The 15,894-nt window shown below is 41.3% G+C and overlaps 1 protein-coding gene and 1 long non-coding RNA gene across 2 annotated transcripts; one reads left to right on the top strand and one right to left on the bottom strand.

Annotated features, from left to right (window-relative positions):
• Positions 1–3,774: 3,774 nt before the first annotated feature.
• LOC128415691 (cytochrome P450 2J4-like) lies at positions 3,775–14,844 on the bottom strand. The gene is made up of 9 exons (XM_053392269.1): positions 14,451–14,844; positions 12,685–12,847; positions 11,735–11,884; positions 10,593–10,753; positions 9,623–9,799; positions 9,091–9,226; positions 7,721–7,908; positions 7,053–7,191; positions 3,775–4,225 (listed from the first exon to the last, which is right to left on the bottom strand). The coding sequence occupies exons 1-9, from the start codon at positions 14,790–14,792 to the stop codon at positions 4,050–4,052; spliced, it is 1,632 nt and encodes a 543-aa protein (XP_053248244.1). The 5' UTR covers positions 14,793–14,844; the 3' UTR covers positions 3,775–4,049.
• Positions 9,221–10,232, top strand: LOC128415705 (uncharacterized). The gene is made up of 2 exons (XR_008331043.1): positions 9,221–9,529; positions 9,641–10,232. It is a non-coding gene; the product is annotated as an uncharacterized LOC128415705 (long non-coding RNA).
• Positions 14,845–15,894: the final 1,050 nt, after the last annotated feature.

Here is a 15,894-nt window from a genome sequence, read left to right as displayed (position 1 = left end):
AGGTAGCTACAAATGATCAGTTGGTTGCTACTAGTTGCCGCGCTCTAATAGAAGATGTTGCGGTAAACTGTCAAAAGGATACCCTCTTGTGGTTTTAACTTGTAATTGCGCACCAACCACCAAATTGATGCGTCTATTTTCTAACGGCTGATTCAGTTTTCACGCTGTTACCCACTATGTTAATAACAACAATGCTTTCGGAAAAGAATAAAACATATGGAAAATTCCTTGGCCACGTTTAAGAATTGTATGTGAAATTTTGATTTTACTATATTTATAAGCACATTTAAACTTTGTGTTGGGATTGGGGCCAACAACAGAGAACAAAGTGCATGAATGGTTAATTCCAATGTGTTGATGCAGTTAACATATGAAACTCTTTGCCAGTTCATTTCACAACAAAATGTTTCTTGCAAAACATTCTAATTATAGAACCACAGGTAGGACATTCCATTAGACTCTCATCTTGAGTTAGGATCACCCACATTCCTACAAGCAAATCAATGCCTTTTCTTCACCACAGCCAAGGACAATACCAGAGGACAACCAGGTCAGGCTCCCAGGAGCCCAGCACTTTGGACCCAAGCCTACAGCAATAGCACCTACCAGCTGCCCTCCTCCTGGAGAAGACAGGTTAGAGTAAAGACATGGGATGCAGGCTCTTCTGAAGAGAGCCCACAGTGTCTTGGAGACAGGACCGCCAACTTGGAGCTTCCTTTTAAGAAAGAAAAAGCAAGCCGCTGGGTTCCCTTCTCCTGAGAGAAGAGAGGAAAAAACAGGCAAAGCCCTCCCTGCTTTCAGCCAATGAGCAAAACTGCAATGTTTGGACACCAGCTAGCAACAGCTGATGCGAACACCCCAGGGTCCTAAACAGATGCTGATTCAAGTTTCCATCCTGCCTTTGTCTTGCTGTTCATTTTGCATAGCAGCTAGGATGAGTCTGAGACAGGTACTCCTCCCTAGAAGCCAGTGCTTTTTTCCTGGGGGGGGGTGTGCAAGGGTACGCAAACTCCTAAACTCTTTGTGAATCTTTCTACTTTTCTCCATTTACTATATTTATTTTCCCTGATTTGAACTATAAAATGGTGATTTTCTTGAGTCAAAATGAGAGTACCCCTAAACATTTTTTTACAGGGGAAAAAGCACTGCTGGAAGCTATTTTGTGCAAATATTGTGCTGGAGGATAGGATAGGCTAAGGTCCAGGAATTTATTTAGAATTCAGTGCACAGTGCACAGTTAACTTACAGAGGTTAAGCTCAGAGGTTAAGCCCTTCATGTTCAATGGACATACTCCCCAATAAATCAAATTGGGTACGGGATTGCAGTAATCAAACTAGAGTTGAAGAATTTAAGCTCTACTAAATTGTTGGGGGCAGGGGAGAGAAAAAGATGTCCCTTCAGTCTTGCTTACCTTTCTGTTTGCTGTCTTTCATCCCCCAACCCCATCAAGACATTCAAGTGAAACTTTCCACTTCTGTGCCTGTTTACTCAGAAGTAAATTCCAATGTGTTCAATGAATCTTGCATATGGGCAACATACTGTAGTTTTCCTTGTATAAGATGAGGGTTTTTAAATTATAGAATCATCTAAAAAAATGAGGGTTGCTTATACACGAATAGTGCATGGGGGGACCTGCCGCAAGCAGGAGATTGTCAGTGGTGATTGGGTGGGTGATTGGTGGCTGTGGCAAGGGCTGGTGTTGATTGGCTGTCTCTGTGGTAAGTGGTTGGCCGATTGGTGGCAGCTGGCATTGAGGGGGCAGACGATAGGTGGCTTCAGTGATGCATGCATGAGTCAGCGTAGGTCAGTTGGGTGAGTGATTTTTTGCAATCCCCCCCAAAAATCTCAACAACTCTGGGCAATCTCGCCCCATTTTCTTAATTAGGAGTCTCCAAAAATAGGGGGCATCTAATATACGGGGGTATGTGGTTTATACACAGAAAAATATGGTATATAGGGTTGCAGTCTCAATCTTAAAGCAGGATGTATGTTGTTGTTGTTGTTGTTGTTGTTGTTGTTGTTGTTGTTGTTGTTGTTGTTGTTGTTATATTTGTACCCCACCTTTTCTCCCGATGGGACTCAAGGAAGTTAACCAATAAAAACAAGAATCACTAAAAACATAGGAAAATTGACATTAAAATCAATTAAACATTAATAGAATTAAAATGATATGTAAAATCTGTATAAAATCTACTAAAAATTACAGTAAGAAACAGCAGGGTACTAGCCCTTTCATTAAAAGTAGTCAGTTCCCAGAAGCCTGTTGGAACAGGAAGATCTTCACCTGCAGTGGAAGGACCACAAGGAGGGAGCCAGCTTAGCTTCTTCAGGAAGGGAGTACCAAACTCTGGGAGAAGCTACCGAGAAGGCCCTCTTCTGTGTCCCCACCAACTGTGCCTATGAGGGTGGCAGGACCAAGAAAGGGGCCTTCCCTGAAGACCACAAAGCCTGGGCAGGCTCTTACAATAGAATACAGTTTTTCAGATAGCTTGGACCTAAGGCGCATAGGGCATTATGGGTTTTAGCTATGTGCAGCTGTTGTTGTATTTGGTTACATTCCGGGTTTTTTATCATTATTTATTTTTCTTGTTAGAATTTATATAGCCATCAGGTCTATATTTACATAGCACTGAGTGGGAGATGACAATTCTGAAATCTCCAATGAGGTCAACAGCAGTTCGGTATGTTTAGCCTCGAAAAGAGGAGACCAAGAAGAGATAAGATAGCCATCTTCAAATATCTCAAGGGCTGTCACATGAATGATGGAATAAGCATTTTTTCTTTCCTGCTCTGGTGGGTATCAAATTACAAGAAAGGAGATTCTGACAAAACTTCAGAAAGAACTTTCTGACAGTGAGAGCTGTTCATCAGTGCAATGGACATCCTTGGGAGGTTGTGGGCTCTCCTTCCTTGCAGACAGAGGTTGGCTGGCCATCAGTCATTGATGCTTTAGTTGAGATTCCTGCATTTCAGGGGGTTGAACTATATGCCCCTGGGGGTCCTTTGCAACTCTACGGTTCTATAGCTCCAAGTGTGTAGCGGACAGATAGCAGATTAAGTTGCCTCTTGACAAAATATAAATGTAACTACTGAAATACAGAGGTTTGTGAGGTTTTTTTGAATAATAGGAGATTGCCATAATTGATATAAACAATTAGTTCAAAGGGATGAGGCCAAGAGGGAGTGGTGTGGCTAGAGGAAACAAAGGGACCACAGATATCCTGTGTCAAGGGACAACAGAAACCGGGAGATGCAGATACAGATTTAGGAGAGCATGAACTGTTTGGTGGCACTGGGCATGCAGCCTCAAGGGCACTGCAGGGGACGTTGAAACTATGATTTAGAATGGAGTGTGAGAGGCAGGGGGTGCTGAACATTGGCATCATGCAGGGCGCCAAGGTCTGCCACTGCCCTGACCACAATATGGACACAACTTGTCTGCTCAGCTCTGAGATAAGCAGATACTTCTTTTAGGACAAGAAGGCTTTCAGTCATCCTTGGAAGGTTCTTGGAAGGTCTCTTGTTTTATCAATAAGTCACTGACCTTTTGTAGTGTCTTCTGCTAGGGCTACTTCCACATTAGGGGAGGAATTCAATAATGTGCAATAACGCCAACAAGGCAAGCATTTCAGCTTGCCAGGCAGACAGACCACCTGCTGTCTCCCTGCACCCCGGTATACTCGCACTTAAGCCATTTTTTGGGGGGGTGCCCCTGGAGAAGTGGGGGGTAACCGTCTTGTGCAAGCTTGAGCATCAAAGTCTACAACTTGGAGTTCCAACTGAGCTCTTTTATTGCAATACTTATAAGACATTGCTCTAGCTGTGCCACAGGGACCATTTTAAAAGTCACATGCTTGAGATCATTTATGAGAAGAACCACACACCAGTCATGCAGATTGAACTTGAGGCCTTCTAAATACAATGGACATGCATTACTATTGAGCTATGACTATTGAGCTGTCCCCCTAAGGACAGAAACTAAGGAGGCAGTGCTGGCCAAATTCTTCACCATCTTCTTTTAATGAGCAGTGCCATAAAATGAGTCCCCTCAGCGAGAGATTGCGCATATCCGGTATGGCTGGGGGGATAACGTAAGACCTGACCGATGGTCAAGGCTTAATGTCACGCCTTTTGGAGCCTGGAAAGTGAACTTCTGAAGTAGGGCAGTAAAGAAAAGAAAAAGCTCAGTCCTGGCCAATTGTTCTCCAAGACAAACTCGCTTTCCTAAAAGGGGAGTAGAGAGAGAGAGAGAGAGAGAGAGAGAGACTATGTTAGTAGAGAGTTTACATCAGGGTTCAGCAACCTTTTTCAGCCGTGGGCCGGTCCATTGTCCCTCAGACCATGTAGTGGGCTGGACTATATTTGTTTTTTTTGGGGGGGGGATGAACAAATTCCTATGCCCCACAAATAACCCAGAGATGCATTTTAAATAAAAGCACACATTCTACTCATGTAAAAACACACTGATTCCCGGACCGTCCATAGGCCGGATGGAGAAGGCGATTGGGCCACATCTGGCCCATGGGCCTTAGGTTGCCTACCCCTGCAAGAAGCCTCAAATAAAATTTAAGATATTAACGGATGCTAAAGAAAGAGGTGGATTTGCCCTGCCAGACCTTAAACTTTATTATGAATCAGCTGCTTTTTGCTGGCTGAGAGAGTGGCTGCTTCTTGAAAATACTGAAGTGTTGGATTTAGAAGGTTTTAACAATGTATTTGGTTGGCATGCATATTTGTGGTATGATAAGGTAAAAGTATATAAAGCATTTAAAAATCATATTGTTAGAAAAGCATTGTTTAATGTTTGGATAAGATATAAGGATCTGTTAGAAAAGAAAACCCCAAGATGGTTGTCAACAATGGAAGCGAAGGCACAGAAAAAACTCAATATGGAGGCCAAATGGCCGAAATATTGGTAAATTCTGGAACAAGATGGAGAGAGAATAAAATTGCAGAGCTTTGAAAAATTGAAAAACAAAGTGCAAGATTGGCTCCATTATTATCAAATAATGGAGGCATACAAATTGGACAAAAAAGTTGGTTTCCAGGTGGAAAAATCAAAATTGGAAACAGAATTGTTAGATCCAAAAACTAAGAATTTGTCAAGAATGTATAACTTGCTGTTGAAATGGAACACTCAGGATGAAACGGTGAAATCAGCTATGATTAAATGGGCACAAGATGTTGGACATAACATAATGATGGCTGACTGGGAACGGTTATGGACCACAGGTATGAAATTTATGGCATGTAATGCCCTAAGAGAAAATTTAATGAAAATGATTTACAGGTGGTACATGACACCAGTTAAGCTTGAAAAAATCTATCATTTGCCCTATAATAAATGTTGGAAATGTAATGAGACTGAAGGTACATTCTTTCACCTTTGGTGGACGTGCCCAAGGATTAAGACATTCTGGGAGATGATATATAATGAAATGAAAAAGGTATTTAAATATATATTCCTTAAGAAACCAGAGGGCTTTCTCCAGGGCATGGTCGGCCAATTGGTGCCAAAGAAGGATAGAACTTTTTTTATGTATGCAACAACAGCAGCAAGAATACTCATCGCGAAATATTGGAAGACACAAGATTTACCCACCAGGGAAGAATGGCAGATGAAGTTGATGGACTACATGGAATTGGCGGAAATGACTGGCAGAATCCGAGACCAGGGGGAAGAGTCAGTGGAAGAAGACTGGAAAAAGTTTAAAGACTATTTACAGAAATACTGTAAAATTAATGAATGCTAGAAGAATGTTGGAATGAAGTGATATGGCTTTAGTAGAAAGGTTATAAGGAATTAAGTTCAAATAGATTAATAGAGTATTAAAAGAAAAATAAGGTTGAAATGTGTTAAGATAATTATAGGATAGAAAACAGAGGAAGATGGAAAGGAATTGCTGAAACAATCAACAGAAGTGGAATACAAAAAGGGAGGTGTGAGGAGGTCGAGGAAATAAGGGAAAGAAAGATAAGATGTTGAAATTGGATTGTGTTTTAAATGGTTTTTGTTTTGTTTTGTTTTGTTTGTTTCTTTTATTTTGTATTGTATTGTATTGTATGTTTTTTCTTTTTTGGTTTTTTGTAGTGTTGTGTTTAATTTGTTGGAAAACTAATAAATATTATTTTTTTTAAAAAAATAGGTTGCCTACCCCTGGTTTACATCTTCATAGCAATCTCTGTAAATCATACTTCTCAAACCAATACATGAACACACACAAAATACAGCCATTCTTTGAAATTTACAGTGTTGTTCTCCAACCAACCAATGTGTACAAAAATGCATATTAAGGGAAAGTGTAAAAAAAAATGCCTATATCAGAGAAAAGAACATACAAAAATCCATTATATTAGGGGACTTGTTTACAAAATTGTGTATATTAGTCACAGTGAGATTTTAAAATGTGTCAATAAGAAAAACATGCACCAAAATGGGTTTTCTTTTCAATTGCGGATGGCAGCTGAAATGTGGGAAACTGAATTTAAGATTGGGAAAATGAAGGAAACCAAAGTTGACAGATCCATCCATCCCTAGCCTTACAGCTTCCCTCTCACATTCCAAAAATGTGAAGAAGGCAAACAGGTTTTAGTTATTTCATAAAATTTATATACCGTTTGATTGTAGAAAACATCATAATTATGATTCAGTTACCGGTAATAATTCCCCAAGAAGTTGCTTACTTTCTGAGCTGCATAGTGAGAAGCAGGCTCCTATTCTCAGGGTGCAGTGAAGAAAACGACTTCGTGAGCATGGAGAGGGGAAACACTTTAACAATACAGCCTAACTCCCTGTGGGCTGCTCATGAAAGATATCAGGAAACACCCCCGCAAAAATCCACACTGCGCTAGTGTCAACACCATTTTGTGTTACACCACACACCCCAAAGGGCAGCCATTTTGTGACTGGTGCCCACAGCACTTTCTTAAATGCCAAATGTGCCCACTGGCTCAAGGAGGTTGGTGACCACTGCAATACACAATATAGGTAGCAATATACCAAGCTCTCAGTAACTAAGCTGCCATCATATAGCCCTTCAACTTTTGTTACCTGCAGAGAATGGCAGGAATGCTTCCTTTTTCCGGAACTGACCATTCTCAAGGAAATGGCCAGGATTAAACATACTGGGTGTTTCCCACTCATCCTCATCAAAGAGCACCGAGGTCAAGTTGGCGAACAATACGGTTCCCTGCCAAATAAAAAGCAGAGTAGTAGATTAGAAATGGCAAGGCGCTTTCACATATATTTGAATTTATAGCAGTACTAAGCCTCTATCCCCTGACAGAAAAAGAATATGTTCTGAATGTAATATTTACTTCTCATTATTAAGTAATTCATTTAAAGATTTCCCACAAAAGCACAGTTCCAATATAGATTTTAAAACACATTCAAAGTCTGCTGGACTACGAAAATTCAGGGTTAGCAACACCAGATACTGGCTAATTTCTGACAGACTAGCTACCCATTCAAACTGAGACTGGTACAACTCTGTATTTAGACCAGAGGTTACCAACATGGTGGCCTCCAGATGTTTGGGGATACAGCCTCATCATCCCTGCCCATCAGCCATGCTGGCAGGAACTGATGGCAGTTGGAGTCCAACAACATCTGGACGGCACAATGTTGGCTACCCCTAGTTTAAACTTTGGATTAAAGTGTGTGCAGTTTAATGGAAGAGCAAAGACAGACAAGAAGAGCAATATGTTCTTAACATTTACTTTGGGCACATGAAGCCCAGCCAGTGTCGTGTCCTTAGCTGTCATCCGGGGCCCATTCAGAGGCACAATGCTGCTTATTCTTTGAACTTCATGAACAACCGCATTGGTATAGGGCATGCTGTCCCTGTCATCCATCGCTGGCTGGCGAGACTGGCCAATCACAGAATCTATTTCCTCTTGGACCCTTGCTGCAAAAAGAGAGAGAACATCTGCTATAAATAGAAGAGGAACAGACATAAACTAATAGCTGCAGAGGAGGCCCATCTCGTCGTTCCACCTCTGGGTTCCCTTTGCCACCAGAATGCAAGCATTTATTCAAGACTCCTTTTTCCCCACCTTTAGTTGGAATGGTACATCTTCTGCCAAAATAGAATTGTTTTGGCTGCACCATTTATTAATTATTTTCTTATCATTCCAGTTCAGTTAAGGATCACTTCCCGGTGGGCACCCCAAAGTAATTTGCAATATAATAAAAACATATGGGGGAAATTCTTGCTCTTCTGATTGCTCATTAAACGGAAGAATTGCAGTTTGCCAGATAGAAAGTTCCCTTTCCCCTTCTCCTTCTGCACTGTTCTGTGGCCTCTCCCAACCTCCTTGGACCAATCTGAAGGTGCGTGAGAGAGGGATGCTCTGTTGCACAAGTGAAGTCCTTGCACAGAGCTTCTGCTTTTTATATATAAAAACATTTATAGCATATGCATATATAATTTTTTGTGGTAATTAAACTTTACAGAGTTATGTGGAAGAGATCCCAAGTCGTTTGACCCTTTGCCTTTTCCCTCCTATAAAAACTACACAATACACTCTTTTTAAAAGTTAGATAACTTTTACTCAGTGTACTTGCCCTTGTTAGATTAAACATACAATTCAGGTAGGTGTTACTTATGTTAACTAATACATATTACATAGATTTGTATCGAAGAATGACTAACGGTGCTACACACTGACTAGCTTTGAGACAGACAGCAACACCACAGAACATAACTGCTGCCTTAGCTGTTAAGACTGTTAATAACTGCCAAAACTGAACCAACAGAAAATAGCAACCTCAGACATATGACATCACCGAGTTCTACAGCCCTTCTGAGCAATAACCCTTTACTTAGCGTTTTGGATGCTTTTATCTCACATTTTTAATACACAACAGCTTAAAAAACAACAGCACATATATTGCAAAGTAACATAGCAATATGGCATTGGGAATCGTTCGAAAAAAGAGAAGGGTGGTTGATACTCAATGTTAGTCAAATTTATGGCAGGCACATTGAAGTTATATAGCCAATAAGTCAGATACTTTGATTTCAATAGAGGATTTGTTGAGTGCAATCCAAAGTAATGAAAGATAAGTAGGCAAATGATGGTTCTACCTTGAATTTCCGGGAAAATGGCCATGTACAACAAGGCCCAGCGCAGGGTTGTGGAAGTTGATTCTGTTCCAGCAAAAAAGAGATCCAGTGTTGAATGTAGGAGGTTGTCTTTATGAAAACTGGAAGCAGCATCCTCCTTAAAACAAAGAAAATGCACCAAAGGGTTCATCTGTCGTTAAAAACTCCACTCCAGTTTCAGTCCTATATATCAAGTGATAGCAATGAGATTCATGAGCTCTATTCCTGACCAGTGTCCTGCATCTAGCACAGCCAAGTCAACAGCCCTGTCAATCTGGTGAAATGCAGGCACTGGACAAGTGGTGATATACATTATTTCCTATTCACTTTTGTGTGTGTGTGTGTGTGTGTGTGTGCAAACACACAAACAAACACCTCACCAGTTTGTCTGCTTTCATACAGAGCCAATGGAAACTATATGGTAAGTTCTGATCCTTTAGATTGTGTCTCTGCTTTCTATTATTAACCATTACTACTATTAATACTACCACAAACTATACTTTTTGTTTCTTACCGTGGCCATTTGATTCAGGTACGCATCTATGAAGTCTCTGGGTTCAGATGGGTTCCGGTCTTCTTCATGTTTTTCAACGATTTCTCCCACAAAGGATTTCAGTTCTCCCCAGTTTCTTTTAACGGTCTGATGGGGCCCTGGCAAGTGCTTCATTAGAGTGGGAAATGCATTGTACAGCTGAGGAAACAAATACTAGCATCAGATTTATGTAGGGAAAGCCCTCTCATAACAATCGCAGATCATGCTACTATCAAAGGAGATAGCAATCCATGCGATGGCTTCCCATGAAGATGGCTACCTGTTTGAAAAATGCATGCACCTTGCCTGACGATATCAGGAAAATGATGCCAATGTAGCTTTCCCATTTCATGATGCTTATCTGCATGGGGTGGCCTTTCACAGATTCTAATTGGTAGGTGGAGAGTATGGAATTAAGCCGTGTATGTCACTTGGGATTGCATCTCTGTGTTCATTGCAAGACATGCTCTGGATCTTAAGTCCTGCTTTTGAACACCACTCAATACCCAGTGTTATTTAGCTACATAAATATTCCAGCACAGTGTGAGAATGTTCCCAATATGGAAAATAAAACTAACTAGCCTTCTCATGATATGTGCTACTTGTCCAAATTCTTTGATTTTATTCAGTCACTCATGTGATTCCCCACTTAAAGGCCTAAAATGTGTCGTAGCACATGATTTTTAGTTGTGATGCCTGCCTTATAATACTGAAGACACCCATACATCTTCAGTATTGTGATAGACAAAGTTAAATAAAAACAAGATGTCAAAGGGACTTGGTATGGCGTGAGATGCTTGAATTACAAGTTCAAGGGAGAAAAAGAAACCAGAACATAAAGAACAATGATGGTCCAAAGCGAATGAATGAACAGTCAACAAGAATGTGGGAGTGTGCCTGGAACCAGAGCGACTCTGTTGTGGATACCCATAAGATCTCACAGAAGATGTACCTGAATCCAAATACTTCCCTGAAGATACATTATCTCATCAAACAAGCGCAGAAACTTCTGGAAACGACTGTCATGGTTATCAAAGCGATCCCCAAAAGTGACAGAACAAATGATATTTGAAACAGCATTATTAATCTGAAAGTGAGGGTCAAATGGCTGCCCTGGAGAGGGAGAGAAGAAGAAAATGGAGAAGGAGTAAGACTGCTTATGGCTTCCATGTAACAAAAACAGAAAGTGGGGGAAGTGGGTGGGTCTGGACAGAGTATGGGGGGACAGCAGAAGTTCTTCAGATAGAGGATGTTTAGATGGCGCAGTGATGGAGTTTTATACCCTTAGTGGCACATGCTATAGGTATAAGCTATCTAGCACATTGTTCTGTGAGATGTTGTTTTGAGGTTGTGGGGGCCAGACCCCCTAAATCCCTGGGTGCAGGAAGTGTTAAAACATAAGCCAGGCTACATTCCTTATGAGGTGATTACCTGGGGGATGGGCTATTATGGGAAACAAAGGAAAGGACCTCTGTGGGAGACTGCAAGCACTCCCATTGGGAGTGTTAATATTGTGACTCCCTTGCCCCATCCTAGGCTCATGTTGTATACGTGTGTAAATAAACCATATATCATAAATGGACCTTAGTCTCTTCAAAAAAGGAAACACAAAGGCTGGGAAATCTCACGCTGCTTGGAGGTTGGGTGTGTGTGCAACAATGTTTTGCCAAGGCAGTAGGTTTGGCAACAAAGGCCTGCAAAAATGACAGAGACAGAAAATATACACAGGAACTATTGCACAAATTCCATTTGTGACTTTGTCAAAGCTATCAAAATCGGCACACTTCCCTCAAAACACACAGCGTACCAATTCTGTTGCTCTCCTATACTAGTTAAGTGACTTTGGGTTTCAACTGCAGGTCTCACTGCATACATGGAGCCTGACCTTAGCAGAGGCTTCTGCGTTTTAATGGCAGCTGAACTCCTATGTGCCACAATGGACTGAGTTTTGCATTGACACCCATCTAACCATGGGGATGTCCCAGCTTATGCAGAGCTGAACTTGCACAAAGCAGCACTTGAAAGCTTCATACCACGACAAATGTATTTTTTAACCTTTCATATGAAATAGGCTTTTTTGACTCTGGTTCGCACCTTTCTCAACTTCAATAGCTTCCTTTAGGTATCGGCTCTCCTCCTGTATTCGTTCTTCTAAAGTCCTTCTACCCAAACCAAAGTTTCTGAGCGTTGATATGGCAAATCGTCTCTGTTGTTTCCAGGTAAGACCATTAGAGGTCAACACTCCTAGATGAGAAGAAATAGCAAGCAGAGCAGGGCAACCAAGATGATTAAGGGTCTAGAACAGAAGTCTTATGAGCAATGCCTGAGGTAGCTGGGCAAGTTTAGCCTGGAAAAGAGGAAACTTGAGAGGAGATATGATAACCATCTTAGGACTGTCACATGGAAGATTGAGGAAGTTTGTTCTCTCCCTCTCTGGAGAACCCAAACCAATGGCTTCAAGTTACAAAAAAGGAGATTCTGACTAGACACCAGGAAGAACTTTGTGACAGTAAGAACTGTTTGACAGTGGAATGGACTTCCCAGTAAGCAACAAAAATCCACTGAGTGTGCAGGTGGGAGGAAATGAAGAGGGAGCATGGAAAGTGTCGTCCACCATTTATTTATTTATTTATTTATTTATTTATTTATTTACCTACCCTCCCCCCACATAAGGTCGCACTCCCATATGTAAAATAAGTGGAGGTTATTAGCCCACTGTACTAACTTTGCCCTGTGAAAAAAATTGGGAACTGTGATGGAAAGGCAGCATATGTTTGAAATACACAAAATGAAGTAAACGTATAGGAACACGTAAAGCAGTCAATATATATTTTACAAATGTCCCTTCTGCACTGAAGCCCTTTAGGACACTCTGGAATTGCTTTTCTGGATTAATGGTACCTTTTTAATGTTTATATGGTCTTGATTATTTAATGATATTTCTGGTTTTTTTCCATTTATTTTTGGCTTTTTGATTAGATAGGCAATAGGAAATGATGAGATAATGTTATTTAAACAATTGACCATAATTAAAAGTAACTCACCCAATCCCCTAGCGATTTCCTTGGTAAAAGGAAGATTTGGACGATCTATGAAGTTTTCACCCTGATGGACAAGAGCTTCTTTCACCAGACGCAATCCATTCACAATCACAATCCATGTTTTCCCAACCTGAATGCTGAAGACATTGCCATATTTTTCTGCCAGCTGGAAGGAGAGGAAGAATGCAAGACAGGATAAAATATCCCTATGTGGTCTTTATTAATATTCTATATTAATTTGCCTGCTTGATGTTTATAGAATGCCTGTATGGAAGATGTAATCTTGGTTTCTCTCAAATACAACAGGGACATCAGAGATGCCAAAAGGGTTTCCTGGGCCCAGTACATGGACAGGCCCCCTCCATTCTCCTCCTGCAATCTATTGGCAAGAGCTGCTGCTTCTGCACATATATTAACTTAGGCCAGCCTACCACACAGGAATGTTGCAAAGATAAGAGCAGGAGGGTAGGCTAACGTACAACAAAACACACAAACAAAAGCAGACACACACATTTTTCCAGTCTTGATAAGGGTGAGGGGATCCTTATAGTAAAGCATCGTCTATAGGAATTTTAATTTGCTTGCCAGTTGTGGCTTTGTGGGACGTGGAAGATCAGGGAGGACTGCATATCATCATGTTCTTCTCAGTATGAAGTTATTTTTTTCAAAGGAGTTAAATAATTTAAAACATTTCATTCTATAAAAGCAACACACTAGGGGAAAGAAGGAAATGACATAGACACACAAAAAATGCTTTGTGTACACAAGTGTTCCTCTCCACTCATCCAGCTTGAGGCTTGCAGCAACAAGAAGCTTCTACTTTTTTATTATAAATTTCTTTAGAAATGTCTAATTTACTTTAAGAGAGAGAGAGAGAGAGCTTTGGGTCCCTGTTGGCTTGGAGCCTTGTACATATGTACCCTATGTACCCCTCTGTCAGCAGTTGTAAGGGATAGCCAATATTGTGTCCTCAGTGCCATAGTGTGAGGGGGACAGGAAAAAGTAATAAAAAATGATGGGACTTCCCAGCTTCCTGCTGTCCTCTTCCTGCCTCCTTAGATTCAGAAAGTGTCTTTTTAAAAAGAAATGTCCTATTACACTAACTGACCCCAAGCAAGCAAGCAGAAAGTTGTGTTTGATGTGTCACGTCTATTAGGTATATGTTGTTGTTTAATCATTTCCAACTCTTCATGACTCCATGGACCAGAGCACACCAGGCACTCCTGTCTTCCACAGGTATATAGTCTAAGCAAGCCTGCGAAACTGTTTGGCATCCTGCTTAAGAGGGGAACATGAGAAAAGCAAACTTACCTCTGGACCGGAGCTGGACAGAGCTAGCTGGTCATTAACATACCCAAGCAATACGTGGCTCATAGCAAATATGTGACTTTTTTCTGACCAGAGTTAGAGGTAAAAGGCAGAAGTGGTGGAAATAACCTGCTAACAAAATAGAATCATGCAAACAACCATCCTACCTTTTATGGCAGGTGTGGACACAGGCTTGTTACCAATGACTGTTAGGCAAAATAGATCCCCCAGATTCAGAGGCCATACACATCTGGATACCAGATGCTGGGAACAAACCACAGGAGATGCATTTGCCTTCATGCCCCAGGTGTGGGCTGCTCAGAGACCTCTGGCTGGCTACTCTTGGAATCAGAATGCTAGACTAGGGCATCTAAGCCTCATTTTCCAGTGAGGTTTTTACGCTCCTTTCCACTGCAACGTCACCTGTTTTCTCATCATCTGGTTCATTCCTTCATTCTTACCTTCCGTGCTGCCAAATGTGGGTCCTTTGCCCCAAAATGTGGTATATTACCCAGCAAGGGAAGAGGCCTGGGCCCTGGGGGGAAATCCCTTGGGCGAATCCTTTTCTTGTAATCAGCAAGAAGTAGAAATGTTGCCAGAAACACCAGAACAACTTGCAGGGACAAGGCCTCCCAGAGGACAGAGAGCAACTGGAGCAGCATCTTGGAACCTTTCAAGCCTTCCTTTGTCAGAGCAGACTGTTTTCTGTTGGGAGAACAGAAATCTGATCCTAGGAGAGCAGTTATACCTCTCCTCTTGGTTAATGTTTCTGTAAAAAAACCAGGGCAAAGTTTGCAACCCATATATTGCTTTACATCACACCAACCAGGAGGCTGAAGGAGATGGCTTATTGAGTAACTCTTCTTAGGGGGAAGGGGGAGAGTAGTTTTCCGAATCAGAATATTTCCTTCTTGTTCTCACTTTCAACATACACACACACACACACACACACCCTTTTCACATGTACTAAATGTAGCTTAAAATACCATAAGCAACAATAGACTGTCATTTCTTGGAAAAAGGTGTAACAGCATCTTTAAGTTGGAACCACTACTTTAAACAGGTTTGTGACACATATTAAAGACTCTAAACCAATAAGTTTCTCCAGTTCTTTCTAAGGGTCTGAGGAGGTTGTCTCAATGGATCATATTATCTCATATAGGATAGGACTCATCTTGCCTCTGGCTGCTCAGACGCAACAGGTTAAATTTCACTTGTTTTGAAGAGTAAAGATTAGTATCTAAGCTGACATTTGTAGAAGAATTATCTGCAAGTGCAAATCAATGCTAGCTCTTTGATATCTTCAGACCAGAACAGGTTCAGCAACTCCCAATTCTAAAGCCAGTTTCCTACAAACACAACCCCCCCCCAACAATCCAAAATCTGATGTGGGGTGGGGTGGGATGGCTGGAGATATTTTATTTCTTTATTTTATATTTACTTTTAAATTATTACGATTATATTCCACCTATGGTGGCATTAATGGTTCTCCTCTTCCTCATTTTATCATCACAAGCAGCCCGTGAGGTCGGTTAAGCCACGTGATAGTGACTGGCCCAAGGTCACCCAGTGCGCTTCATGGCTGAGTGAGAAGTTGAATCCTTGTTGCCCAGGTCCTAGTCCACTTCATATCCTTCCATCTTACTCCACCTTCCGGAAAAGAAGATGCAGAAGTGAACAAGCTGACGGTAACGAGAGAAAGAAGCTCTCGACTCTCAAGCTGGCCCTGAGCAGATGTAGATTTAGGGGAGAGTGGCAGGGATGCTGCAACTGTGATTTAGAATGGAGTGAGATAAGGGGGGGGGAGACCATTTTTGGCATTGCACAGGCTGCTCTTGAAATTTGAGACCCCAAAGTCCACCACTGTCTTGACCACAACATGGACACAACTCAGGTTCTTTTTAG

This window comes from Podarcis raffonei, chromosome 6, assembly GCF_027172205.1.
Source record: "Podarcis raffonei isolate rPodRaf1 chromosome 6, rPodRaf1.pri, whole genome shotgun sequence".
NCBI classification, from domain to species: Eukaryota; Metazoa; Chordata; class Lepidosauria; order Squamata; family Lacertidae; genus Podarcis; species Podarcis raffonei.
This window is presented reverse-complemented; position numbering and strand designations above follow the sequence as displayed.

Excerpts from the sequence above, each read along its gene's own strand:
- LOC128415691 (XM_053392269.1), bottom strand. The coding sequence starts at position 14,792 with ATGGGTTGCAAACTTTGCCCTGGTTTTTTTACAGAAACATTAACCAAG. Across the intron at positions 11,885-12,684 it reads GGAAATCGCTAGGGGATTGG|GAGTGTTGACCTCTAATGGT; the intron begins GTGAGTTACTTT and ends CTTCTCATCTAG. Across the intron at positions 9,800-10,592 it reads AGGGAAGTATTTGGATTCAG|CTGTACAATGCATTTCCCAC; the intron begins GTACATCTTCTG and ends TTGTTTCCTCAG.